The sequence below is a fragment of the Piliocolobus tephrosceles genome, chromosome 5 (assembly GCF_002776525.5).
Source record: "Piliocolobus tephrosceles isolate RC106 chromosome 5, ASM277652v3, whole genome shotgun sequence".
NCBI classification, from domain to species: Eukaryota; Metazoa; Chordata; class Mammalia; order Primates; family Cercopithecidae; genus Piliocolobus; species Piliocolobus tephrosceles.
Window position 1 is genome coordinate 157,460,515 of NC_045438.1, and position 26,992 is coordinate 157,487,506.

Sequence of the window (26,992 nt, forward strand, 5' to 3'; positions counted from 1 at the left end):
AAAAATTATAAATCTAGATGAAGACAAGGACAGAAAGAATGAGAATGTCGGACAAAGACAAGAAAACTCAATCCAAATATATCAATGGAAGCACAACGGATTAATTGTTCCTATTAAAAGAGATTGTGAGATCAGACTTTTTAAAATCCAGGTAAAAGCTCTTTATGTGATAGCAATTCACAAGGGTGAAAAAAAGATTGAAGATGAAGAGTCACTTCCTGATGCACCTAGTAGCACTGCCTCAAAACATATAATATACAACAAAGGGAAATAGATAAGTCCATACAGAACACTCATGAAATTTGGATACCGTTTTCAGCCATAAGGCAAGTCCAATTAGGCCTTAACGTAAGCCCCAGTAAATTCTAAAGGAAAGATATTGTACAGACTGTGTTTCTCTGACCACGTTGCAAACAGCAATAAGTAACGGACGTATCCCATATGCTTGGAAACTACATTAAATTTTACTAAATAACTGGGTTTTTAAAAATACATAAAAAGGAAGAACTACTAAGCATTGATGGTAACAAAAGCACTAATATCAAAATGTGATGGGGCCAAAGCATTCCTAAGGAAACTTAAATGCATTTATCAAGAAAACAGAAAGGTTAAAAACAAATGAGTATTTAACTCAAAAGCTGGAAAAAGAACATCAGAATAAATGCAAAGATATAAGAAGTAAAAATTTTAAAAAAGCAGATAACAACAGAAGATAAAACAATAGAAATAAAAACAAAGAGTAACAAACCAAAAGACCAATTCTTTAAAAGATGGACCTCTAGTAAAACTTATCAAGAGTAAAAGATACAAATAAGCATGTACACAATATAAAGGAAACAACTACAATGATTAAAATTAAATTAAACATCAAGAAGCACACTAAAAAATATGATGCTGAGACATTCCTAGAAAAATACGTAATTCCAAAACTGACCCAAGAAGAAATAGAGAACTTGAGTATATCAGTGACTACTAAGGAAATTGAAATAACATTTTCCCATCCCCCAAATTCCCAGGTGGTTTTATAAACGTTTAAAAAATAGTTAGTTTTTATCTTATATAAACTTTTCCAGCAAGAGAGAGAGCTGCCCAGCCTCCATCCACAGGCTAGTGTGACACCGATTCCAATGCCAGATAATAGCAGTAGGAGAAAAGTACAGGTTTGTTCCACTCATGAACGTAGATGTAAAGTTCATTAATAAGGTATTCACTAAATAAGTCCAACAATGTACCTTTTTTAAAACATACCACAAACAAATGAGGTTTATTCCAGGAACACAAGTATGGCTGAACAACATAATACCTATTGATATAATTTGTCATATTAATAAGCAAAAGGACCACCATACCCTTCTATTGTCTGTTACTATGAGTTGTACTTTTTAAAATTCCACATATAAGTAAAATTATGCAGCCCTGGTCTGTGTTTGGCTTCTTTCACTTAGCATAGAAGGATGGTTACCTTCAGGAATCAAGGGGTTGGGAAAATGGGGAGACGTTGGTCAAAGGGCATAAACTTTCAGTTATTAAATGAATAAGTTCTAGAGACCTGAGATATACAATGGTGACTATAGCTAATAATAATGTATATGTACTTGAAACTGGCCGAGAGAGTAGATCTTTATTATTAACACACACATATACACACACACAAAGATAACTATGTGAGTGGATATGTAAATTAGCTTGATTATGGTAATCATTTCACAATGCATATGCATAACAAAATATCACATTACATACCGTAAATATATACAATTTTTATTTGCCAATTATTCCTCAATAAAGCTGGAGGGAAAAAAGAAACCAAAGGAGAAAATTCATTTGATTATCTTAGTTGATACAGAAAAATGCATTTCATAAGGTTCAATACTTATTTATGATTTTTTAAAAACTCAGCAAATTATGAGTAGAAAGGAACTTCTTTAATCTGGTAAAAATTTGATACCAAAAATCTACCACAAACATTTTACTTAACAGAGAAATTTTAGATGCATTTGTTATAAGATTAGAAAAAAGACAAGGATGCAGATTGTCACTGCTATGTTTAAAACATACTAAAGATATCGGTCAATGCTATGAAGAACAAAAAATAAGAGATGTAAGTATCAGAAGGGGACAAAGAATCTATCATTTTTTGCAAGTAATAGAATCATCTACTCAGGACAACTAAGAGAATCAACAGATAAATTATTTGACTTAATAAGAGTTCAGCAAGGTTGCCAGATACAGGGTTATTTTATAAAAATCAACAGTATCGCTCTACTTTAGCAACAACAAATATCAGAACAATAGTAAAAAAAACATAAATATCTAAGAATTACCCCAAAATACATTAGCCCTTCATAGAGAAAACTTTAAAACTCAATAAAGGACACAGACAATGACACAGACCAATAGAGAGACATTTCATACTTTTGTGTGGGATGGTTTAATATTTTAAAGATGTCACTTCTCTTCAAGTTAACTTATATATGTAATGCAATTTCTATCAAAATTCCAGTGAACTTAAGTAACTTGATCAACTTAGTCTAAATTTATATGAAAAAAATAAAAAGTCCCTTGAACAACTAAAGTCAACTTTGAAAAAGAGGGAAGAAGATTATTCTATTTAAACAAAGAAAAACAAGCTTAAACATATCTTCAGGGAGGCCGGGCGCAGTGGCTCACACCTGTAATCCCAGCACTTTGGGAGGCTGAGGCGGGCGGATCATAAGGTCAGGAGATCGAGACCATCCTGGCTAACACGGTGAAACCTCGTCTCTACTAAAAATACAAACATTTAGCTGGGCAGGTGTGGTGGTGGGTGCCTGTAGTCCCAGCTACTCGGGAGGCTGAGGCAGGAGAATGGTGTGAACCCAGGTGGCAGAGCTTGCAGTGAGCTGAGATCGCGCCACTGCACTCCAGCCTGGGTGACAGAGCGAGACTCCATCTCAAAAAAAAAAAAAAGTCTTCAGGGAATAGGAGCTACACAAAAGGACCTAGCAGCTCTAGAAAGGACCAAACAACTTCTAGAAATAAAAAAATATAATAAACATTCAATGATAGGTCCAGTATTAGATACTGGTGAACAGGTAGTTGTGAAAAACAGATGAAATTATCTAGCATGTGAATAAAGTGAAGGAATAGAAAATATGTAGCGGTGGCTAAAAGATGTAGAATCTAGTTGGAGTTCAAGCAGGAGAAAGAAGAATGAGCCAAAAGCAATACTTGAGGAGATAATGACTGAGAATTTTCCAGAACTGATGAAAGACATGTGATATTCCAGATTCCCTACAAATGCCAAGGAACATAAACAAAAAGGTTTTTCTTACCTAGACGTATTTAGACTTACTTAGACAAATTTTAATAAGTGGAACATTACCAAGGATAAATGGGAAAAATCTTATATATATTCAGGAGGAGGGAAAAAAAGGACAAATTACCTTTGAAGAGTGACTGGCAGATTGACAGCTAAATTTTCATCAGGAAGAATAGAAAACAAAAAACAACTGAATAATTTATTTGATGTATGATAGAAAAAGTTTTGCCAACGTGGTATTCTTCACCCAGCAAAATTCAAGAATAAGGGTTGAATGGGTATTTTCATAAAGCAAAAATTCAACCTCAAGTTTTAAACTAAAGAACACCAACACATTATGTGGTTGGGGTAGGCCAGTGGAATTCAAGGATCTTAGATCTATATAATCTGGAGGAAAAGTAACAGTAAATTAAATTTAGGCTTAGAAATTTACACATTATGTAAAAGTCACACTAGATTAACACTAAATTAAATTTAGACTTAGAAATTTACACGTTATGGTTTCTAAGTTAATCAGTAAATGAAAAAAGAAAGAGAGTATATAACTACAAATGAGTAGAGGTAAAAATACAATAAAAACACTTATGCAAAATGAAAAGAATGAGAGAAAGAAAACAAAAGGGTTGGGGCACACAGAAAGTACTCAACAAATTAGTAGATATAATCCAAATATGGGGGGAAGTACATGAAATGTAAATGGACTAAATACTCCATTTAAAAGACATACTATGAAATGAGGGGCAAGGAAGTCCAACTACAGGCTGTTTACAAGTTATATATATAACAATATATAACATTAGGAAACACATACGCATACGTCAGTCATAAGAAGACTTTTAGGCCGGGCGCGGTGGCTCAAGCCTGTAATCCCAGCACTTTGGGAGGCCGAGACGGGCGGATCACGAGGTCAGGAGATCGAGACCATCCTGGCTAACACGGTGAAACCCCGTCTCTACTAAAAAATACAAAAATCTAGCCGGGCGAGGTGGCGGGCGCCTGTAGTCCCAGCTACTCCGGAGGCTGAGGCAGGAGAATGGTGTAACTCGGAAGGCGGAGCTTGCAGTGAGCTGAGATCCGGCCACTGCACTCCAGTCCCGGCAACAAAGCGAGACTCCGTCTCAAAAAAAAAAAAAAGAAGAAGAAGACTTTTAGAAATTATACCATGCAAATTCTAAACAAAATAACCAGACTTTAAGACAAAAACATGACCAGATATAGGGGTCATCACTTCATAATGATAAGAGTTTTAATATGCCGTAAGGTAAATACACAATAAGGTAACTATTTCACTTTTAGCTAAAGATTTGTTCTTTTTTTGTTTGTTTTTTTTTTTTGAGATGGAGTCTCACTCTGTCGCCCAGACTGGAGTGCCATGGCACGACCTTGGCTGACCGCAACCTCCGCCTCCTGGGTTCAAGTGATTCTCTTGCTTCAGCCTCACGACTAGCTGGGATTACAGGCATGCGCCACCACACCTAGCTAATTTTTGTATTTTTAGTAGAGCCAGGGTTTCACCATGTTGGTCAGGCTGGTCTTGAACTCCTGACCTCAAGTGATCCACCCGCCTCAGCCTCCCAAAGTGCTGGGATTACAGGTGTGAACCACTATGCCTGGCCTAAAGACTTATTCTTTAGAAAAAAGATTTGTAGGAAGCAAAAATTGAACAGAACCAGAAAGAAAAAGCTGGCAAATCTGCAATCATAATGAAAGGTTTTAATACACTTCTCTCAGCACTTGATATAATAAGTAGACTGATTAAAAAATAGTAAGAATATAAGATTTGAAGAACATAGTTAAGAAAAGTAACCTAATGAATACTCATATATAGAGAGACACTGTACCCAATGATTGTGAAATATACTCTTTTAACCACAAATTAATATTTTTAAAAATTAGCATATACTAAGCCATAAAGTACATCTCAAAATTTCAAAAGGCATAATCTTACAGACTATGTTCTCTAGTCACAAAGCAATCAAACTAGAAAACAATAACCAAAAGATAGCTAAGAACTCCTATATCACTAAGAATTAACAAATATATTTCTAACCAACATCTGGGTCAATAAAGAAATAAAAAAATAATAATATTTTAGGCTGGGCATGGTGGCTCATGCCTGTAATCTCAGCACTTTGGGAGTCCAAGGCAGGCAGATCACCTGAGGTCAGGAGTTCAAGACCAGCCTGGCCAACATGGCGAAACCCCGCCTCTATTAAAAATACAAAATTAGTCAGGCATGGTGGCACATGCCTGTAATCCCAGCTACTCGGGAGGCTGAAGCAGGAGAATCGCTTGAACCCGGGAGACGAAGGCTGCAATGAGCCAAGATAAAATAAAATAAAATTAAAAATTAAAAAATAAAAAATAATATTTTAAAGTAAATAATGACAAATATTATATATTATAATGCGTGAGATTCACCTAAAGCAGTACTTAGAGAGAAATGAATAGCATTAAATGTAGTAATATAGGAAATAATATATGATCATATGTTTTTGGTAAGAATTTCATATGACTAACCACAGAGAAAAGATTGATGAAATAGAATTTATTAAAATTAAAAGCTTTGGTTTATCAAAAAAGCAATCTTAAACACATTCTACAGAGAGAGAAGTACAGACCACACAGTGGAAGAAGATATTTACAAGCCACATAATCAAGGACGACTGTCCAGAATGTATTACGAAGAATTCCTAGGAATCAATATAAGAAGATAAATCTATATACAACTAGGCAAGACATGTTAAACACTACACAAAAGAGGAAATTGAAATGGCTAATAAACACATAAAATTCTGCTAAACTTCAATCAGGGATATTTGAATTAAAACTTCAGTGTCCACACACACACACACATCAGAAATTTAAAATACCAAGTGTTGGTGAGGATGTAAAGCAACAGGGCTCTCATACACAGCTAGTGGGAAAGTAACAGATACAGTCACTTTGAGAAAGTTTGGCATATGTAAAATTGTTAAAGGTATGCATATTCTGTAACCCAGCAATTATACTCCAAAAAATGAACCTAGACAAGATTTTTAACGTGTATCAGGAGAAATGTGCACGATTCTTCATAGTGGCATTATTTCTAACAACCCAAACTGCAAAAATCCAAATATCCCACAGCACTGGAATGGATTTTTAAATGTGGCATTTTCATGTCACTGAATGCTAAAGAAATATTCTTCACTTACACATATTAGCATAGATGGATCTCACAAATGATTGAGCAAAAGAAGCCATATATAATATATACAGTATAATGTCATTTGTTTACATTTAAAATCAGATAAAACTAAACTGTATATTATTTAGGGATACATACAGAGAAAGCAAAAGTATAAAAAGAAGTAACTGAAGGGTTTTTACAAAAGTCCTAAGTCATTACCTCTATGAGGATGAAAGAAATTAATAAGTAACAATCTGGTATGGAAGGATTGTAAGCCAATGGCAGTTTTCTAGTTCCCAATCTGAGCTGTGATTACACAGATGTTCTCTTTATAGTCATTCTTTAAACTGTACACATCTGACTATCTCTTCTGAATGTATGGTATTTCTCACAACGCACAAATGAACAAAAAAGCAGAGATTCAGACATAAAATTAAGGGGAGGGGATGGGATGGGTTTCAGGTAAAGCATACCAGGATTTTGAAAGCAATAGTAATGTTATATTTCTAAAACTGGATGATGGCTTGCAGATATTTGTTGCATTAATTTTCTAAATATCCTACACATATTTATAACCAGTTGAATCCTTTCGATATGTAATTTTTAAAAGTAGAGAAAAAATGCAGTCAAGAAACACCATAAACAGTAGAAAAGTATTATATCATTACATTATAATATACAACATTGTGAACCAGGCTGGGAATCTTTATACCACCGTTAACATGAGTAAATGAACTCAGAAGTTTTAATAATTTGACCACACAATGTTTTAGAACATTTCTTATAAACTGCAACTACACACTTGAGAATGAAATAAGCTCTGGATGAGAACCTTAGGAAAGTGCCGCCACTGTGCCCTCCTCTGAGGCTGGAGAGCAGGTGTGACTGGCTGGTGGCATTCAGGTCCCAGGCCAAACCTTCCTTGGCACAAGAGGTCCTGGTTCCTGAATGGAGCCCCCCATTTTTCCTCCTAACCTTCATGAACATTTAGAACTAGTAAGCAGCTCACACTCCTCCCTCCACGGCCTGGAAAAGTCACTGTGCAAAGTGACTTGATCTGCAATCTGAGTAACAGCCCAGTCTGCCAAAATCAGATTAATTTCATTTTATTATGCCAAAAAAAAAAAAAAAAAAACAAAAGGACTATTCTCTCACCTTTGTCTTCCAAATTTTGCAGCTTATGTTTCAAGCTAGTACTTTCCATTAGCGATTCTTGGTTCACAATCTTAAAAACAAAACAGACCACAAATATATGTCCTTTATGGCAAAGCAGCAAACAGGTGGTGTCATATTACCCCGTCAAAAGGAATAGCCAATGTGTTATGCAAATATGACATTAATTCTGGAAAATCAGATGAATAACCAACAATTAAATAGTACCTTAGATATGTTTTCTTCATCTTCTGGGTGCTCCAAGGAAGAGAGCTTGCTCAGCGAGTGAGGACCTTGAAGCTCTGAGCATTAGAGAGAAGTTTCAAGTGAATACATGTCAAGTAACAAAGCAATAAGAATTCACTATCATTCTAGATATTAAATCTCATCATCAAAAAAAAGGGACACAGTCCTAAGTGAAACAAAAATCTACTGACTGTATCTTTCGGGACATGAATTCTTATTAGGTTTGTACATATGTAGGTAAGATTAACAGCCAGTTACTTCAACTAGATCAGCACCTTAAAGAGCTGCCCATCTGGCCTCAAATAACATGGGCAGGGATTCTTCCACCTCTATCTTGTGATTCTTCTCTTCTCTCCCTTAGAATCCCCTCCCTTATTGCCTCTTACTCTTTTTTGATGATTTGATATACATATACATGGTGTAATGATGATCATTTTTAAATCAGTGAACACATCCATCACTGCCTGTGCTGTAGATCCCAGAACTTGTTCATGTTATGCCTGAAAGTTTATATCCTTCGAGGACCATCTCCTCTTTCCCCCTACCTCCTAGCACCTGGCAACCACTGTTCTACTCTGTACCTATGGGTTTGACTTTTTTACATTCCGTGTATATGTGAGATTATATAGTATCTGTCCTTTAGTGACTAGCTTATTTCACTTAACATAATGACCTCCAGGTTTATCCATATTGTTGCATATGGCCTGATTTCCTTCTTAAGGCTGAATAGTATTCCATTGTTTATATATACCACATTTTCTATATTCATTCATCCACTGACTGATACTTAGGCTGATTACACATCCTGGCTATTGTGAATAATGCTGCAATAAACATGGAAGTGCAGATATCTCTTTAAGATGCTGATTTTATCTCCTTTGGATATATATATGGAAGTGGGATTGATGGATTTTATACAATTCTAATTTTTTTGAGAAAACTCCATACTGTTTTCCACAATGGTTGCATCAATTTACATTCCCACCAACAATGTACAATTGTTTCCTTCTCTCCATATCCTTGCCAACACTTGTTATCTCTTGTCTTTTTGATAATAGCTATCTGGACGGGTGTGAGATATCACATTATGGTTTTGATTTGCATTTCTCTAATGATCAGTGATGTTGAGTATATATACCCACCTTAGCTACTTGTGCATCTTTGTTGGAAAAATATCTATCCAGCTTCTTTACCCATTTTTAATTAGGTTATGTGTGTTCTTGCTTTTGAGTTGTGGAAATGATTTTGAATATTAACCCCTAACCTATTATCAGATATATGATTTGCAGATATTTTCTCCCATTCTTTAGGTTGTCTTTCCATTTGATTGATTGCTTTGTTGTGCACAAGATTTTTAGTATGACATAGTCCCAAAAGTTTATTGTGCTATTAGGGTTGTATGCAAAAAATCATTGCTAAGACCAGTGTCAAAGAGCTGTTTCCCTATTTTTGTCTAGTAGCTGTACAGTTTTAGATCTTAAAGTCTTAATCTATTTTGAGTTGATTTTTGTATACGGTGAAAGAAAGAGGTCCAATTTCATTGTTTAGTATGTGGATAACCAGTTTTCCCAACACATTTATTGAAGAGGCTTTCCTTTCCACATTGTGTATTCTTGGTGCCCTTTTCAAAGATTAAGTGGCCATATATATGTGTAGGTTTACGTCTGGGCTCATAATGTTACCTTGGCCTTACGTGCCTGTCTCTATGGCAGTACTATACTGTTTCGATTACTATAGTTTTAAAATACACTTTGAAATCAGAAAGTGTGATGCCTCCAGCTGTATTCCTCTTTCTCAACATTGCTTTGGCTATTTAGGGTCTTTTGTGGTTCTATATAAATTTTAGGATAGTTTTTTCTATTTCTGTGAAAAATGCCAGTAGAAATTTGATAGCAATTGAATTGAATCTGTATATTGCTTTGGATAATGAGGACATTTTAACAATATTAATTCTTCCAATCCATGTACATAGGATATTCTTCCATTTATGTCATCAATTAATTTCATCAATGTCTTATAGTTTTCAGATTATGATCTTTCATCTCCTTGGTTATTTTTGTGTTTTTTGTAAGCTATTATAAGTGAGATTTTTTCTTTTTTCTTTTTTTTGAGATGGAGTCTCACTGTGTCACCCAGGCTGAAGTGCAGTGGCGTGATCTCAGCTCACTGCAACCTGTGCCTCCTGGGTTCAAGCGATTCTCCTGCCTCAGCCTCCCAAGTAGCTGGGACTACAAGGATGTGCCACCACGCTCAGCTAATTTTTTGTATTTTTAGTAGAGATAGGGTTTCACTGTGTTAGCTGGGATGGTCTTGATCTCCTGACCTCATGATCCGCCTGCCTCAGCATCCCAAAGTGCTGGGATTACAGGCATGAGCCACCATACCTGGCCGAGATTTTCTTGATTTCTTTCTTATTTTATTGTTAGTGTCTAGAAATGCAACTCATTTTTGTTTTGTTGTCGTTTTGTTGAAACCCGGAAGCAAACTCCACAACTGATTTTTGTATGTTGATTTTGTATCCTGTAATTTTACTGAATTCATTTATTAGTTCTAACAGTTTTTTGGTGAAGCCTTTAGGGTTTGATATATGTAAAATTATGTCATCTTTAAACAAAAACAATTTAACATCTTCCAATTTTGATGTCTTTTATTTCTTTTTCTTGCCTGGATAGAACTGGGTAGGACTTCCAGTACTATGTTAAACAGAAGTGGCAAGAGTAGGCACCTTTGTCTTATTCCTGATCTTAGAGGAAAAGCTTTCAGCTTTTCACCAGTGAGTGGAATGCTGGCTATAGGCTTGTCATATATTGAGGTACATTCCATATGTACCTAATTTGTTGAGAGTTATTACGAAAGGATGTTAAATTTTGTCAAATGTTTTGCAACTATTGAGATGATTTTAGGAATTTAACCTTCATTCTGTTAATGTGGTTTATCATATTTATTGATTTGTGTATGTGGAGCCTTCCTTGAATCTCAGGGATAAATCCTACTTTTTCATGGTGTATAGTCCTTTTAATGTGCTATTTAGTAAGTTTTGTTAGTATTTTTGAGGGTTTTTACATATATGTTCATCAGGGACATTGGTCTGTAATTTTCTTTTCTTGTAGCATTCTTATCTGGCTTTGACAAGAGGGTAAAGGTGGCCTCATAAAATGGGTTTGGAAGTGTTCTCTCCACCTTAGTTTTTCAGAAGAGTTTGAAAAGCATTGGTGTTCATTTTTCTTTAAATACTTGGTAGAGTTCACCAATGAAACCATCTGGCCCTGGGCTACTTTCTGTTGGGAGGTTTGATTACTGATTTGATCCCTTTACTCATAATGGGTCTCTTCAGCTTTTCTATTTCTTCATATTCAGTCTTGGTAGGTCACGTTTCTAGAAATTCATCCCTTTCTTTTAGGTTATCCGATCTGTTGGTGTATAATTTTTTGTTGTAATTGCTTATGATCCTTTGTAGTTCTGCGGTATCTGTTGTAATGTCTCCTTTTTCATACATAATGTTTTTTTCTTTTGAGTCCTCTCTCTTTTTCTCTTGGTTAGTCTAGCTAAAGGTCTGTCGATTTCACTCTTTCCAAATACAAATTCTTAGTTTCATTGACCATTTCTAATGTCTTTCTAGTATCTATTTCATTTATTTATGCCTTAACATTTGTTATTTTCTTCGTTAAGCTGACTTTCGGTTTAGTTTCTTCTTTTTTCAGTTTCTTAAGGGGTGAAGTTATTTGAGATTTTTCTTTTTTCTTAATGTAGGTATTTATTGCTATAAACTTACCTTTTAACACTGCTCTTGCTGCATCCTGTAAATTTTGGTATGTTTCCATTTTCATTTATCTCAAGATTTTTAAATTTCCCTTTTAATTTTTTTGATCCATTGGTTATTCAGGAGTGTGTTGTTTAATTTCCATGTATTTGTGAATTTTCCAATCTTCCTCTGTTATTATTTCTAGTTTCATACTGCTGTGATCAGAAAAGACCTCTAAGATTATTTCAGTCTTTTCAAATTTGTTAAGATGTATTTTGTGGCCCAACATACGATAAATTCTGGAGAATGTCCCATGTGCACTGTGCACTGCAGAAGAGTATGTGTTTCACTGTGAGATGGAATGTTCTGTATATGTTAGTTAGATTCATCTGGTCTACTGTATTATTCAAGTCCACAGTTTTCTTATTGATTTTCTATCTGGATAATCTATAGACTGTGGAAGGTGGGGAAATTAAAGAACTCTGTTATTGTATTGCTATTTCCCCTCTTCAGTTCTGTTAATATTTGCTTTATATATTTAGGTGCTGTAATGTTGGGTGCATATATATATTTACAATTGCTATTTCCTGTTGATGAATTAACCCTTTTATCATCATCTAGTCTTTGTGTCTTGTGACAAATTTTGACAAAGTCTATTTTGCCTCCTGATGTAGGTGTAGCCAGATCTCTGCTCTCTTTTGACTGCCATTTGCATGGAATATCTTTTTCCAACCCTTCACTTTCAGTTTATACCTGTCCTTAAGGTAAAGTGAGTCCCCTATAAACAGCATATTGCTGAATCTCATTTTTTTCTATCCATTCAACCACTCTGTGTCTTTCGATTGGAGAATTTAATCCGTTTAAAGTAATTATTGGTAGGTAAGAACTTAGTATTGCCATTTTGTTGACTGTTACTTTTTGGTAGTAACTTTATTCCTTTCTTCCCTCTCTTGCTCTCTTCCTTCCTTTTATTCTTTTTTTTTTTTTTTTTTTTCTTTGTGAGATAGAGTCTCACTCTGTCACCCAGGCTGGAGTAAAGTGGCACAATCTCAGCTCACTGCAACCTCCACCACCCAGTTCAAGCAATTCTCCTCTCAGCCTCCCAAGCAGCTAGGACTACAGGCGCCTGCCACCACATCTGGCTAATTTTTGTATTTTTAGTAGAGATGAGATTTCACCATATTGGTCAGGCTGGTCTCGAACTCCTGACCTCAGGTGATCCGCCCGCCTCAGCCTCCCAAAGTGCTGGGATTACAGGAGGGAGCCACCGCGCCCGGCCCCTTTTATTCTTTAATGTTACATTTTCCTCTCTACTTTTTTATTTTCCCTACTTATTTTCTTCCAGTGGCAGCTACACTAACAGATTGTTATTGAAGTACTTACTAAATATCATTGTATGCCTGGCAATGTACTGAACTGCAGAATAATAAACAATATTAATATTGTTATTAACAAACAAAATCATATTCTTAACAAACTTAAAAAAGGAGGCAGCTAAAATAAAATACATTGAGCTTTAAGAAAAATCCTATAGGTTAAGGGTGGGCAAACTCTGGCCCCCAAGCCAAATCCAGTCTGCTACCTCATTTTATAAATAAAGTTTTATGGAAACACAGCTAGCCCATTGGCTTACATCTTATCCACAGCCAATTTCGTGCAACAACTGCACGGTTGAATAGTTACAACAGAAACCATATGGATCAAGGCCAGCTGTGGTGGCTCACACCTGTAATCCCAGCACTTTGGGAGGGCAAGGTGGGCAGATCACTTGAGGTCAGGAGTTTCAGAATGGACTGGCCAACATGGCAAAACTCCATCTCAACTAAAAATACAAAAATTAGCCGGGTATGGGAGGCCGAGGCAGGAGAATTGCTTGAACCTGGGAGGTGGACGTTGCAGTGAGCTGGGATCACACCATTGCACTCCAGCCTGGGCGACAGAGCAAGACTCCATGTCAAAAAAAAAAAAAAAAAAAAAAACCCACAAGAAAAAGAAACCATATGGATCAAAAAGCAAAAAATAATTACTATTGGAACCTTACAAAAAATGTTTACCAACCCTTGCCACAGGTCATAATTTGAGATGTCTTGCTTCTTTAAAAAAAGAAGAGACCAGCAATTCTTGGGCACAAGCTCATCTCAAATGGCAAATCAAAATTAAAACATCATATCCTCTGTTATTTTCTAATAAGAGACATTAAGGTAAAGAACAATGTTATCTTCATATTTTCTTTAATATGTATTAAAATGAAAATGTTTCGTTTACTTCAAACTTCCTTTCCCGAATACACATTTTTTTCTATATAAGTCAACAGAAAATCATGTACCTGTTTTCTGGGCAGAATCTTCAGGAGTCAAAAAAGCAAAACTATCTTGGAATTTTTTTTCAGAAGTCTCTGGAGATACGGCGTTATTTTGATTGGGTATGTCTTTCTGTGATGGTGACAGAAGCTTAGCCTAAAATATAGTATCTTTTTTAAGTGTTAACATTCGTAACAATTCAAAACAAGTTATCAAAATATTCTAAGACATTTTCAATATTACTTTAAGAAGCTTAAGTATTAGATTTACTCCATTTGAAAATAAATGCTAATTCTATTCAGAATTTCTGTGTGTTTTTAGTTGAGGGGTGGATATTAGCTTAATGCCATGGTACTGAATCTGAACTAGATCATTTATTCTTTCAGGAGATAGAGAAATGAAAATCTCATGAATCCTTGGAAATCATAAATTCTGTTAGGTAAAAAGAGAGGCTGGCACCTGATCCTAGACTCTGGTTTTCACAGTTGAAAAGGATCTTATAGATTCTTAAATTTCCAATTTCCAGTTATCTTTTTTTGTTTAAGATGGAGTCACTCTGCCACCCGGGCTGGAGTGCAGTAGCATGATCTCAACTCACTGCAACCTCCACCTACTGAGTTCAAGCAATTCTCGTGCCTCAGCCTTGTGAGCAGCTGGAATTATAGGCATGCGCCACCATGCCCGGCTAATTTTTTTGTATTTTTAGTAGAGATGGGGTTTCGCCATGTTGGCCAGGCTGACCTCAAACTCCTGACCTCAGGTGATCTGCCCGCCTCTGCCTCCCAAAGTGATGGGATTACAGGCGTGTGCCACCGCACCCAGCCAATTTCCAGTTATCTTCTAATTGCTCTGCATTAAAGTACTGCTCCACTCAAATGGACAACAGATTCAAACTCTGACTCTTTAAACTATTTTCAATGTATATATTGAGACAGAAATGCTTTCCTTAGGAACTACACTACTATTTTTATTAATTTAAAATTACCTTAAAGACATTTTCAAATAATAGTACTTTTATTAAATACATTAATAAAAACCAAAGGGGAAGGAGAATAAAGCAAGCTTATTTCAGAGATTTAGTTAAGAGAGAGACAGAGTGCACGAGACAGAAACAGAGGGAATGTGCCTGTCTAAAGTCCTAGGGTCAAAGCCAAGTGACTACTCATTGAAACATGCCTGCTCTACCTGCCTCTATTGTATTACAGCATGAGAACTGATCTGCCTAATGATCCTAGTGAAAATCCTAAATGATCAATGATTCAATTATATTTCCTTTACTCAGCTTACTAAGAAAATAAAATATCTAACAATTAGGATTAGTGTAAGGGGACACTAGATTTAAATTTTAATTAGCAGGAAAATTACATTAACTAAATCCTTCCTTCTTGAGGTACTCTGGTTAATTGAAATTTTACTGCAGTAAATAAAATTCTGACTGCATTTTTGCTGAATAGGAAATTTCTTCTTTTGCTTCCATTCAAAGTTTGGTATAAATGCTATTGAGCTTCTCTTTTTAATTTTTCAAAGACACATCTAATAAACAATAGCCACAAAAAAAAATAAATGCTAAGATCATAAGATCCCTGAATTGGAAGAACATGAAGTCATATTTCAGTAGATAACTCTAAGTGTGGTCTCAAAGTGTGGCCTACATTGGGGCATGAGCAGTATCTGGAAACTTGATGGAAACGCAAATTCTCAAGTCCCATCTATTCAATTCAAAACTCTAGGGACAGGACCCAGCAATCTATGTTTTAGCAAGCCATCCTGGTCACTGTGATGGCCACTAGTGTTTGAGAACCACTGCTCTACATCAGGGGTTGGCAAACTCTAGTCTGTTGCTGTTCTTGAAAACAAAGTTTTATTAGAACACAGCATACCCATGTGTTTCCATTCTGTCCCTGGCTGTTTTCTGGCTACAAAGGCTGAGGTGAGTAGTTGCCACAGAGATTGCATGGTTCAGAAAGCCTAAAGTATTTACTATCTGGCCCTTTACAGAAAAAATTTGCTGACCTGTGCTGTAAATTATTATCTTATACAAGAGAGAAGTATAATTTTGAATACCAGTATTTGTAGAAAATCAGCAATGCCCTCACTGAAAATCAACATAGATTTCTTGCCAGAGGCACAGCTTAAATTTATAGATTTTTGAAACTGTGGCCAAGCGCGGTGGCTCATGCCTATAATCCCAGCACTTTGGGAGGCCAAGGCAGGTGGATCACTTAAGGTCAGGAGTTCAAAACCAGCCTGGCCAACATGGCAAAACCCTGTCTCTACTAAAAATACAAACATTAGCTGGGCATGGTGGCAGGTGCCTGTAATCCCAGCTACTCAGGAGGCTGAGGCAGGAGAATCACTTGAACCTGAGAGGTGGTGGTTGCAGTGAACTGAGATCACACTGTTGCACTTCAATCTGGACGACAGAGCAAGACTCTATTTCAAAAAAAAAAAAAAAAAAAAAGATTTTTGAAGCTGTGGTATTTCTTTGGTGTTTATTTCAAATAAAAGCTGTATTTACTAGAAACTGTTCTTTGGGTCCATTTCTAACTGATAACTCATTATTTCAGGTTGAACTATTCACTGAATAAATACTTACTATGACTCATAGGTTTAACCCACCCCTGTCCTTACAGAGCATGACAGCCCTTCAGGTTGACAGAAGGCAACACATCCCAGGTTGGTGGAAGAAAGATGAAGGTGTGATTAAAACCCTAACCAAACTCTTTCTGCATGAGCCAGCAGGGCACTGTCGATACTCTCAGAATCACAGCAGCTGCTCCTTACAAAACACTCTGAACTAGATTATATACTCTGTACTGTACATATAGCTCATATGACACACACAAAAAAACCAACTGCTGATAGAGGTAATTCAGTGAATAAAAGGCAAAAATTGGCTTTGAATTGGTGCAGACACTGCTGTCTCTACTCTTAACAACTTTGATATAAAACAAGGATAAATGAAGGGAAATGAAGAAACTTTGAGGGTTTATTCAATATTTATATAAGCCTGAAGGTATCCTAAGCACTTGCAAAATAAATGTCTAAATAATTAAATCACTAAAAGCATTAGAAAAAACTAAGGGAAGAACTGAACCAACAAATTTACCTCAAAACATACATTCAAAAGAGTATACATTTGCAGGAAGTGGGAATAGCCCAGAATTTTAGCATCATTCATAATAAACATCCTCCAGCAACATTTGGGAACAGTTTAAAAAAAAAAGAAAAGAAAAAAGAAAAAAAAAAAAAGACCCTAAATCTTTTTTTTTTTTTTTTTTTTTTCTGAGACAGGGTCTCATTCTGTCACCCAGGCTGGAGTGCAGTGGCGCAATCTCGGCTCACTGAAAACCCTACCTACCAGGCTCAAGCCATCCTCCCACCTCGGCCTCCTGCGTAGCTGGGACTATAAGCACTTGCTGCCACATCTGGCTAATTTTTGCATTTTTTGTAAAGACGGGGTTTCAGCCTGTTGCCCAGGCTGGTCTCGAACTCCCAAGCTCAAGTGATGCACCCACCTTGGCATCCCAAAGTGCTGGGATTACAGGCGTGAACCAGCACGCCCAGCATAGAAGACCCTAAATACTTACCCAAGAGTCATATTAAATGTTTAGAAGTCCTTGCAATTTCCATTGACAGTGATTCACGTATCAGTAAACCAATATTTTGTTATTTTCCTACTTCTGAAAGTTGTTTTGGGGGAAATAAATGCCGTTTAACTTGTAGGGCACACAGCAACCCAGATAAAGTGTACTTACTTGGTCTTTCTCACGGTCACTGCCACTACTGGGAGGGAAAACTGTCAAGACTAAATTGAAAGAAAACAAGTACACAACATATGCATTAACTCATGAGGCATAAAAATTCACTACTCTCTCTCCCAATATGCTAAGGCTAAAAGCAATTCCCACTTCCTACAGCTTCCTGAAATGTCTACTCTTAAGATCCTTTCTATATTCAACCTTGCTCCTCACCACTCAGTTCCTCACCACTCAGTATGAATTCTCTGCTCCAGACTTTGTCCCCGAATGTCACCCTCACATCCTTGTTGTGTCCTTGTAGTTTGTTTTGTTTGAGACAGGGTCTCACTCTTTCACCTGAGCTGCAGTGCAGTGACGCGATCACTGCTCACTGCAGCCTTGACCTCCTGGGCTCAAGCAATCCTCCTGCCTCAGCCTCCCAAGTAGCTGGGACCATAGACACACACCATCATGCCCAGCTAATGTTTTAATTTTGTAGAGGTGTGGGCTCACCACATTGCCCAGGCTGGTCTCAAACAACCCTCCCACCTCGGCCTCCCAAAGTGCCGGGATTAGAGGCGTGAGCCACCATGCATGCCCTTGTGGTTTTACTTGCCTAATAATGCTTCCCTTTCTCCTCTTCACAATCCTATTCTTTTTTTCCAAGGGTTAAATCAAGTCCCACCCACCTCTTCCTTGAAGATTTTCCTGATGATTCCAGCTCATGACAGATTCCTCTTATCTGAATTTCTACTCCATTTATACAAAACTCATCTGTAACAATTGTTGGTTAATTTCATGTTCTTCCATCTCATGTACACAGGACATTTTGCCTTTCTGGTGTAACTGTAGCAGGGAAAGCTGGCCCCATGATCATATATTTCTTTGGACCCATTCCCATTACATACCGAAAAATAAATATCTGATTTGAAAATCACTATTTGAAAAGTGATTCAAAAGAAGACATGCCAGACTTACTGCTCATACTACTTCTGGTTCTTGTCTTCTTTCTACCAGAATATGATTTTAGGGATTTCCTTTTTTGGTTACTGATCCAAGATAGTTCACTGGTACTTGAATCTTGATCACTCTCAGAGAAGAGATGTTTTCTGTAATGAGACTTTTACAAGCACAGATCATAAATGAGAATTTTAGAGGGGTGTTAGTGCCTCTTATGTATAACTAAACATATTCTACAAAGCTAGAGATAAGAGAAGTACCCTTCTAGAAGACTGGGCTTTCTTATATAATATAAAGGCAAAGAAGTATGGAGAGGAAGTAAAGGATTATTCCATCAGTCAACCAAGTTGCTGTTGTACAGGATGACAAAATCCTTTCTAATAAAACGTTTGCAACAGAAGAGATGCTGGATGACTGTTCAAAAGCTGACTAATCTCAATACTGTGCCTAATACTACTTCAAAATACTAAGTCAGATGGCAAAAGAAAGTATGGGAATATTTTTTGCAAAGACAAGCCTCTCTACATTTTAGAAGAACTAAAACCAAACAGGAGGGTCATCTCTATTTTTTTTTTTTTTTTTTTTTTTTGAGATGGAGTCTCACCTTGTCGCCCAGGCTGGAGTGCAGTGGCACAATCTGGCTCACCGCAACCTCTGCCTCCTGGGTTCAAGTGATTCTCCTGCCTCAGCCTCCAGAGTAGCTGGGATTACAGGCGTGTGCCACCACCCAGTTAATTTTTTTTTTTTTTTTTGTATTTTTAGTAGAGATGGGGTTTCACTATGTTGGCCAGGCTGGTCTCAAACTCCTGACCTCACATGATCCACCTGCCTCGGCCTCCCAAAGTGCTGGGATTACCGGTGTGAGACACCACACCCAGCCCAGGAGGGTAATTTGTTTAAAACATAAAGCATTTTGAAATTAAGCCTGGATTACAAAAGATTAGAGATTTAGGGCAAGTTTAATCTTTCTGGTGGATTATTCAACTGTACTTGGATATTTATATTTTTAAAATCTTTTTCTGTTTTTACATTGTCATAAATGCTGTGATGAATACATGTTTATGCTTGATTTTAATACGGAGTTTTTTTGAGTTCTGTTTGTTGGGTATCTTCAGGGCCCAGTCCTCAAGCCCTCTTGCCTCTCAAGGGCTGCAGCATTCAGCTACTAATAGTTCATTCTCATTTCAGGCCAGGGAGGAGCTAAGTGTCACTCCCAAACATTAGGCTCCTTCAGTCTCTAGATCCCAAATGAAGAAATGAGACAGAGGCCAAACAAGTCATGTATTCCAAGGGAAAGCCGAGTTGAATGAAAAGAGAACACACAGCCGGGTGTGGCCGGGTGCAGTGACTCATGCCTGTAATCCCAGCACTTTGGGAGGCCAAGGCGGGTGATCACCTGAGGTCAGGAGTTTGAGACTAGCTTGGCCAACATGGCGAAACCCAGTCTCTACTAAAGATACAAAAATTAGCCAGGCATGGTGGCATGCGCTGTAATCCTAGCTACTCAGGAGGTTGAAGCAGGAGAATCACTTGAACCCAGAAGGTGGAGGTGGCAGTGAGCCAAGATTGTGCCATTGCACTCCAGCCTGGGCGACAGGAGCGAAACTCAGTCTCAAGAAAAAAAAAAAAAGAGAAGAGAATACGCAAACATGAAGGCAAAAACATTCTCAAGGAGGGGATGGTGAAAAAAACTGACAGACAGCTGATGAGGCATGGTGGCTCATGCCTGTAATCCCAGAGATTTGGGAAGCCAAGATGGGAGAATCTCTTAAGGCCGGGAGTTTGAGACCAGCCCGGGCAATGGAGCAAGACTCCATCTCTATAAAAAATGTTAAAATGAGCCAGGCATGGTGGCACCACCTATAGTTCTTGCTACTCAGGAAGCTGAGGCAGGATGATCACATGAACTTGGGAGGCTGAGGCCGCAGTGAACTATGACAACAGAACAAGGCCTTGTCTTAACAAAATTTTTTTTAATTGACAGATGGTTGGCCAGGAGAAAATGGTCTATGAACCAGGAAAAGTGGCTTCCACCTGTCACTACCCTAGTAGAGACAGATAAGAACCTTAAGCCCCACTCCCTGTACTCACGGGTGGCTTAGGTTGGTCATTTAAGGGGAGAGTTATTAGGCAACGGTCATCTTCAGCACTCATAAACTCTACCACGTTGGTGGATTCTTCTGCCTGCTCTATACAAATTAAGAGAAAGACATTTACTATAATAACCATGCACACGCTGACATACTCACCAGTGCTCTTCATGGGATGCCCCCTCTGGTACCTCTCCATCCTTTGGTAAGAGCTGGTAATTAGGTCCTGCCTCAAACCTCCAATCAGAAATCTATGGGCACTGGCTGGCATGTTGGCTCACGCTTGAAATCCCAGGACTTTGGGAGGCCAAGGTGGGCGGATCACTTGAATCCAGGAGTTTGAGACCAGCCTGGCCAATGTGGCAAAACCCCGTCTCCACTAAAAATAGAAAAAATTAGCTGGGCATGGTGGCACACGCCTGTAGTACCAGCTACTTGGGAATCTGAGGCAGGAGAGTCGCTTGAACCTGGGAGGCAGAGGTTGCAGTGCGCCAAGATCACGTCACTGCACTCCAGCCTGGGCAACAGAGCAAGACTCCATCTCAAAAAAACAAGAAATCTATGGGCACTTGGGAAAACAGCCTCGGGGCGTAACTCAAAAGAGAAACATGGTCTAGTGCAGGGCCAGCTTTGTGGGTAGACAAGACCCTCCCTACCCGCCATGTCCTGCCTCCCCCAAACCCCATCATTTCTTCTCCTTTGTCATTTCCAGTTGACCGACAAGAGAGACCTCATCAGGTGTAAAAAACAATTCAAGGTGGCCGGACGCGGTGGCTCAAGCCTGTAATCCCAGCACTTCGGGAGGCCGAGATGGGCGGATCACGAGGTCAGGAGATCGAGACCATCCTGGCTAACACGGTGAAACCCCATCTCTACTAAAAAAAAAAAACACAAAAAACTAGCCGGGCGAGATGGCGGGCGCCTGTAGTCCCAGCTACTCAGGAGGCTGAGCCAGGAGAATGGCGTGAACCCGGGAGGCAGAGCTTGCAGTGAGCTGAGATCCGGCCACTGAGCTCCAGAGGTAGAGCGAGACTCCGTCTCAAAAAAAAAAAAAGAAAACAATTCAAGGCTATCAGCAGTTCTTCTTCCTCCAGAGGTGCCATCAGACATGCATCACTCATATGACCACAGGTTTCCAGTGACCTCTTCCAACTAAGGTTTCATTGCTTTCACAGGAAACTCAGGGTCAGAATTTCCTTATTTCCCAATATACCTGTTTCTCTTTCATGGCCACTGGGACTCTCCCTGTCTTCTTTATCAGACTTACTAAAAAGTTCTGAGGAGATTTTCATCTGGTCAGGCGACATCTGAAATGCAAGACAAAAGTCAACTTTGAAATGTAGTCATTTAAGAAAAAAATTAAGGAAAACCTAAAGCTTAGAAGAAAACATGATAAATCAGAAGTTAGTCAAGTTTACCAGTTTGTCCTCTCCTGAAGGATCATTCCACTGTTTCTGCCTTCTCCAGGCGCCATCTCCCTCCAGGACCAGCTAGGGTAGCCATTCCCCTGCTCTAAGCACTCTTTCCCAGTATCTTCCCAGCCTCTCTCGTCTCTGGCCCAGGTCTCACCCCATTGGGTAACGGCTAATCCCTGCTTCTTGTAGACACTGAGTCTCTCTCAGGATGAGTCTGTAGTGAGTTCCCAACTGTAAGGTCCTCAGGCCAACCCCTTTCTCTAGGGTAGGGGCCTTCTATTCTAGGAACTGCAGCTTTATCACAGGAAAATCCTCATTCTCCCCTCAAAACATATTATTCATTTTGTGAAATATGGAAATACATATGGTTTTGATGTTTTTGTGAGTTAAGGCAAACATCTCGTCAGAACATACGTAATTTGATGGAGGAAGTGTTTTTTTATCAAGTGATTGATTTCTCCTTTATTTCTCATCCTCATCCTCAACCACGAAATGGAGTTTTTATAAAAAGACCATGTCATTAAAATAGGGTAAGTTTTTGGAAACTATTTTAAGAGCACTTTGCTACATATAAACACTTTCATACACAACTCAAACCAAAAGGAAGCCGGCCCAAGACTTCTCCCTCAGGTCTCTGAGCTCTTCATTCAACTCTCTGTGGGCCGTTACCACAGTATTTTTTGCCTTTTGTGACAAATTTCTTTGCCCCGTCTACCGTCTGTGATATAGAAAGGTTTCCTGTTCCTGTCAACAAACAGGAAACATTACAGTCAGAAAGTTGGAGACCACAGCAATCTAGAGAGGTACAGACCATTTCCACAAGGTAAGACCAACAGGTAAAACTGTGGAAAAAGTCCCTCAGAAACTTTATTCCTAATGACTCCCTGATATGGTTTGGCCGTGTCCCCACCCAAATCTCATCTTGAAACGTAGCTCCCATAATTCCCACATGTCATGGGAGGGACCCCATAGGAGGTAACTGAATCATGGGGACGGGTCTTTCCCATGCTGTTCTCGTGATAGTAAGTCTCACAAGATCTGATGGTTTTATAAAGGGGAGTTCCCCTATACAAGCTCTCTCGCCTGACACCACGTAAGATGCGACTTTGCTCCTCCTTTGCCTTCTACCATGATTGTGAAGCCTCCCCAGCCATGCTGAACTGTGAGTCCATTAAACCTCTTTCCTTTATAAATTACCCAGTCTCGTGTATGTCTTTATTAGCAGGGTGAGAACAGACTAATACACTCCCCATAGGTCCAGGGGGAGCTGAGAGAGATGGAAATGCCAGTGTCCTCAGGACTCCAGGAAGAAGGTGGTAAGAGGGTGATATTATCCTAGAAAACCTTTCATCTGTTCACAGTAAGTAGAATAAAGCATTTCAAGGAACAAAGAGGCTTTCTGTCCTACCCCATCAAGACAATGACCCATGAAAAGGGAAAACTGGGATTCAAATCCAGAACTCTCAACTCTTTTTACATGGCACTCGAAAGACCAGGTTTTCTGCTTGATCAAATATTCACATCAAAACCCAACGAGGACATTTAATAGACATGAAACATACTAAAACATTGTTAAATAATCCAAAAGAATGAAACCTGCCACCTGTTTATCTTTTCCTAAAGCTTGAATGGAAGCTTGTGATATGTTGAACTGCAAATCAAAATGGATTTCTATTTTCATGACTTCTTTGTAGCTGATAATCATGGGCTTCTTGAGGTAAATGATAAATATCTTTATCTTCTCAGTTTCTAAGAGAAAATATGGAATATCAATGCACAACAACATACTTCAATGCTTTATTTTAAAATTTTATAATTTTAAATAACTACACTAGGATGTCTGTTCAGATTTTTCTGTGGTAAGAAGTTGAAAAGAAATCATATTAAATAACATTACTTTGAAATTGTCCTTTAGATGCACATGTGCATTTACGCATACACGTATACTATACAATGAAGTGGTTGATCTTGCACACATTGGAAGTAACTTACCTTAGCAGCAAAGAAATGAAGACAGTTTTGCCTTCTGCAATTCAGTTTTTTTAAGAGCATTTTGTTTAATACAAGGCTATCATCTGCAATAGGTATTTCATTCCCAAATACACTAAGCACAACATTCACTCTCTCTCTCTGAAATTATACTTATTTCTAAAATTGAAAATAAAACTCACTGTCCCCAATGTGCAAAATGGAATAATCTACCACTTGAAGAAGAGGCAGAAACGCCTTAGAAAGAAGTCTGTAGGCCAGCGGTGGTGGCTCACGCCAGTAATCCTAGCAGTTTGGGAGGCCGAGGCGGGCTGATCACGAGGTCAGGAGATCAAGACCATCCTGGCTAACACGGTGAAACCCTGTCTCTGCTAAAAATACAAAAAAATAGCCGGGCACGGTGGTGGGCACTTCTAGTCCCAGCTATTCAGGAGACTGAGGCAGGAGAATAGGTGTGAACCCAGGAGGTGGAGCTTGCAGTGAGCCGAGATCGTGCCACTGCATTCCAGCCTGGGGGACAGAGTAAGACTCTGTCAAAAAAGAAAGACAGACAGAAAGAAAGAAAAAGAAAGATAGAAAGATAAAAGAAAGAAAAGAAAGAAAAGAAAGAAAAGAAAAGAAAAGAAAAGAAAAGAAAAGAAAGAAAGAAAGAAAGAAAGAAAGAAAGAAAGAAAGAAAGAAAGAAAGAAAGAAAGAAAGAAAGAAAGTCTGTGTCTCCCCGCACTTTGGGAGGCTGAGGCGGGCACATCATGAAATCAGGAGTTCGAAACCAGCCTGACCAACACGCTGAAACCCTGTCTTTACTAAAAATACAAAAATTAGCTAGGCGTGGTGGTGCACCCCTGTAATCCCAGCTACTCAGGAGGTTGAGGCAGGAGAACCGCTTGAACCCGGTAAGCGGAGGTTGCAATGAGCCGAGATCGTGCCACTGCACTCCAGCCTGGGCAGCAGAGTGAGTCTCCATCTCAAAAAAAAAAAAAAAAAGTCTGTGTCTCAGACAACAGCCTCCTTGCAGGCTCCTACCTGGTCACCGGCCCTTTCCTGACAAATTGTAATCAGGCTTAGAAGAGAAAATAACTTAGACCAAATTCACAAAGAGCCCAAAAATAAGCCATGTTCAGTACAAGGTAAGTTGGAAGAAGCAGAATAGAAAAGGCAGCCAAGTCCAGGAAAGAACAGGCAAAGCTAATGGCCACAAATTAATGAGAAGGGAAAGAAGGGGGAAAAAAAAGAGTGAAACATACATGAGTCTAAATCTGTGAGGTCCAACTCATCAGAGTACTTAAAGCATGCCTAGTACCAACTGAGATGCTCTGTAAGCATAAAATACACATCAGATTATGAAGACTCAGTACACAAAAGAAGAATGCAAAATGTATCATTAATAATTTTAAAATATTGATTACATGTTAAAATAATATTCTGGATATTATTCCTGGATATAATATTCTGGGTTAAATAAAATATATTATTAAAATTAATCTACTTAATCTTACTTTTTTAATCTACCAAAATTAATCTACTTTTTTCTTTAACGTGACTACTAGAAAATTTTAAATTGAGTATCTGGCTCACCTTATATTTCTATAGGACAGTATTGGTCTAGAGTAAGGCTCCATGATCTCCCCAAAATACTAATCTTACTGGACATTTTACTCATCACTACAGGGAAAGTCTATAAAACCATGCAACAAAAGTAAGTTTAAATATCTTAAAAAGTAACTAGCTAATTGTTAGCCCAGCGTAGTGGCAGAAGCTGTGGTCCCAGCTACTCAGGAGACTGAGGCGGGAGAATGGCATGAACCCAGGAGGCGGAGCTTGCAGTGAGCCAAGATCACGCCACTGCACTCCAGCCTAGGTGACAGAGATACTCTGTCTCAAAACAAAACAAAACAAAAAGAAATTTTAAGGAACAAATGTTGAACCAAACCAGGCACCCCCTGAGATTCTCCCCACCAGGAGATTGCCCTGAGACAACAGTCAATGTACAACCGAGTTCTGCCCACAATGGCATCAGCCAGACCACCTGATGGATAAGCAAGTCATGGAGACCCGCGCTTCCTCACTCTCTCTTACATACCATTCATGCCAAGTCCTCTTTAAAAGCCCCGGCTTTCTTGCTCACCCACTGCCTGGAAACAGACCTGGTGCTGTTGGGGGTGGGGGTACAGTGGTAGTGAGACTGGCCTTTGGATTGCACGGGAGCTGGGTGAGGCCTGTGACTGTTGACTTTTCCCCACTTCCCTGACAACCTGCATGATTCAGCAGAAACAGCCATAATCCTCCTAGGAACATAACTCCATTGACCTGGGAACCTCACCCCTCACAGCCGCAGCAAGACCCACCCAAGGAGAGTCTGAATTCAGACACTCCTAATCCTGCCCCCACGCAGTGGTCCTTCCCTACCTATCCTGGTAACTGAAGACTAAGGGAATAGTGGCCCCACCCACCACCTATTCCGCCCCACACTACCATAGCTGATGCTCTCTGGAAAGCGCCACCTCCTGGCAGAAGGCCAACCAGCACAAAAATAGAGCATTAAACCACCAAAGCTAAGAACCATCACAAGAGTCCATTTCACCTCCCTGCCACTTCCATCAGAACAGGTGCTGGTATCCAAGGCTGACAGACCCATAGATCAGCCTGGCTAACATGGTGAAATCCTGTCTCGACTAAAAATACAAAATTAGCTGGGTGTGGTGGTGAGCGCCTGTAATCCCAGCTACTCAGGAGGCTGAAACAGGAGAATCGCTTGAACCCAGGAGGCAGAGGTTGCAGTGAGCTGAGATCACACCACTGAAATCACTCCAGCCTGGGTGACAGAGTGAGACTCCATCTCCAAAATAAATAAATAAATAAATAAATAAATAAATAAATAAATAAATAAA

The 26,992-nt window shown here is 38.7% G+C and overlaps 1 protein-coding gene across 1 annotated transcript in view; it reads right to left on the minus strand.

The window, feature by feature from the left end:
• SYCP2L (synaptonemal complex protein 2 like) overlaps positions 1-26,992 on the minus strand; it is an 80,192-nt gene that overhangs the window by 24,141 nt on the left and 29,059 nt on the right. Inside the window, exons 15-22 of the mRNA XM_023185346.1 lie at positions 23,719-23,864; positions 21,914-22,007; positions 20,702-20,799; positions 18,629-18,770; positions 17,669-17,718; positions 13,937-14,066; positions 7,851-7,924; positions 7,626-7,695 (exon numbers count right to left, since the gene is read on the minus strand). Coding sequence (XP_023041114.1) covers positions 7,626-7,695; positions 7,851-7,924; positions 13,937-14,066; positions 17,669-17,718; positions 18,629-18,770; positions 20,702-20,799; positions 21,914-22,007; positions 23,719-23,864 — 804 coding nt within the window. The remainder of the gene's footprint in view (positions 1-7,625; positions 7,696-7,850; positions 7,925-13,936; positions 14,067-17,668; positions 17,719-18,628; positions 18,771-20,701; positions 20,800-21,913; positions 22,008-23,718; positions 23,865-26,992) is intronic.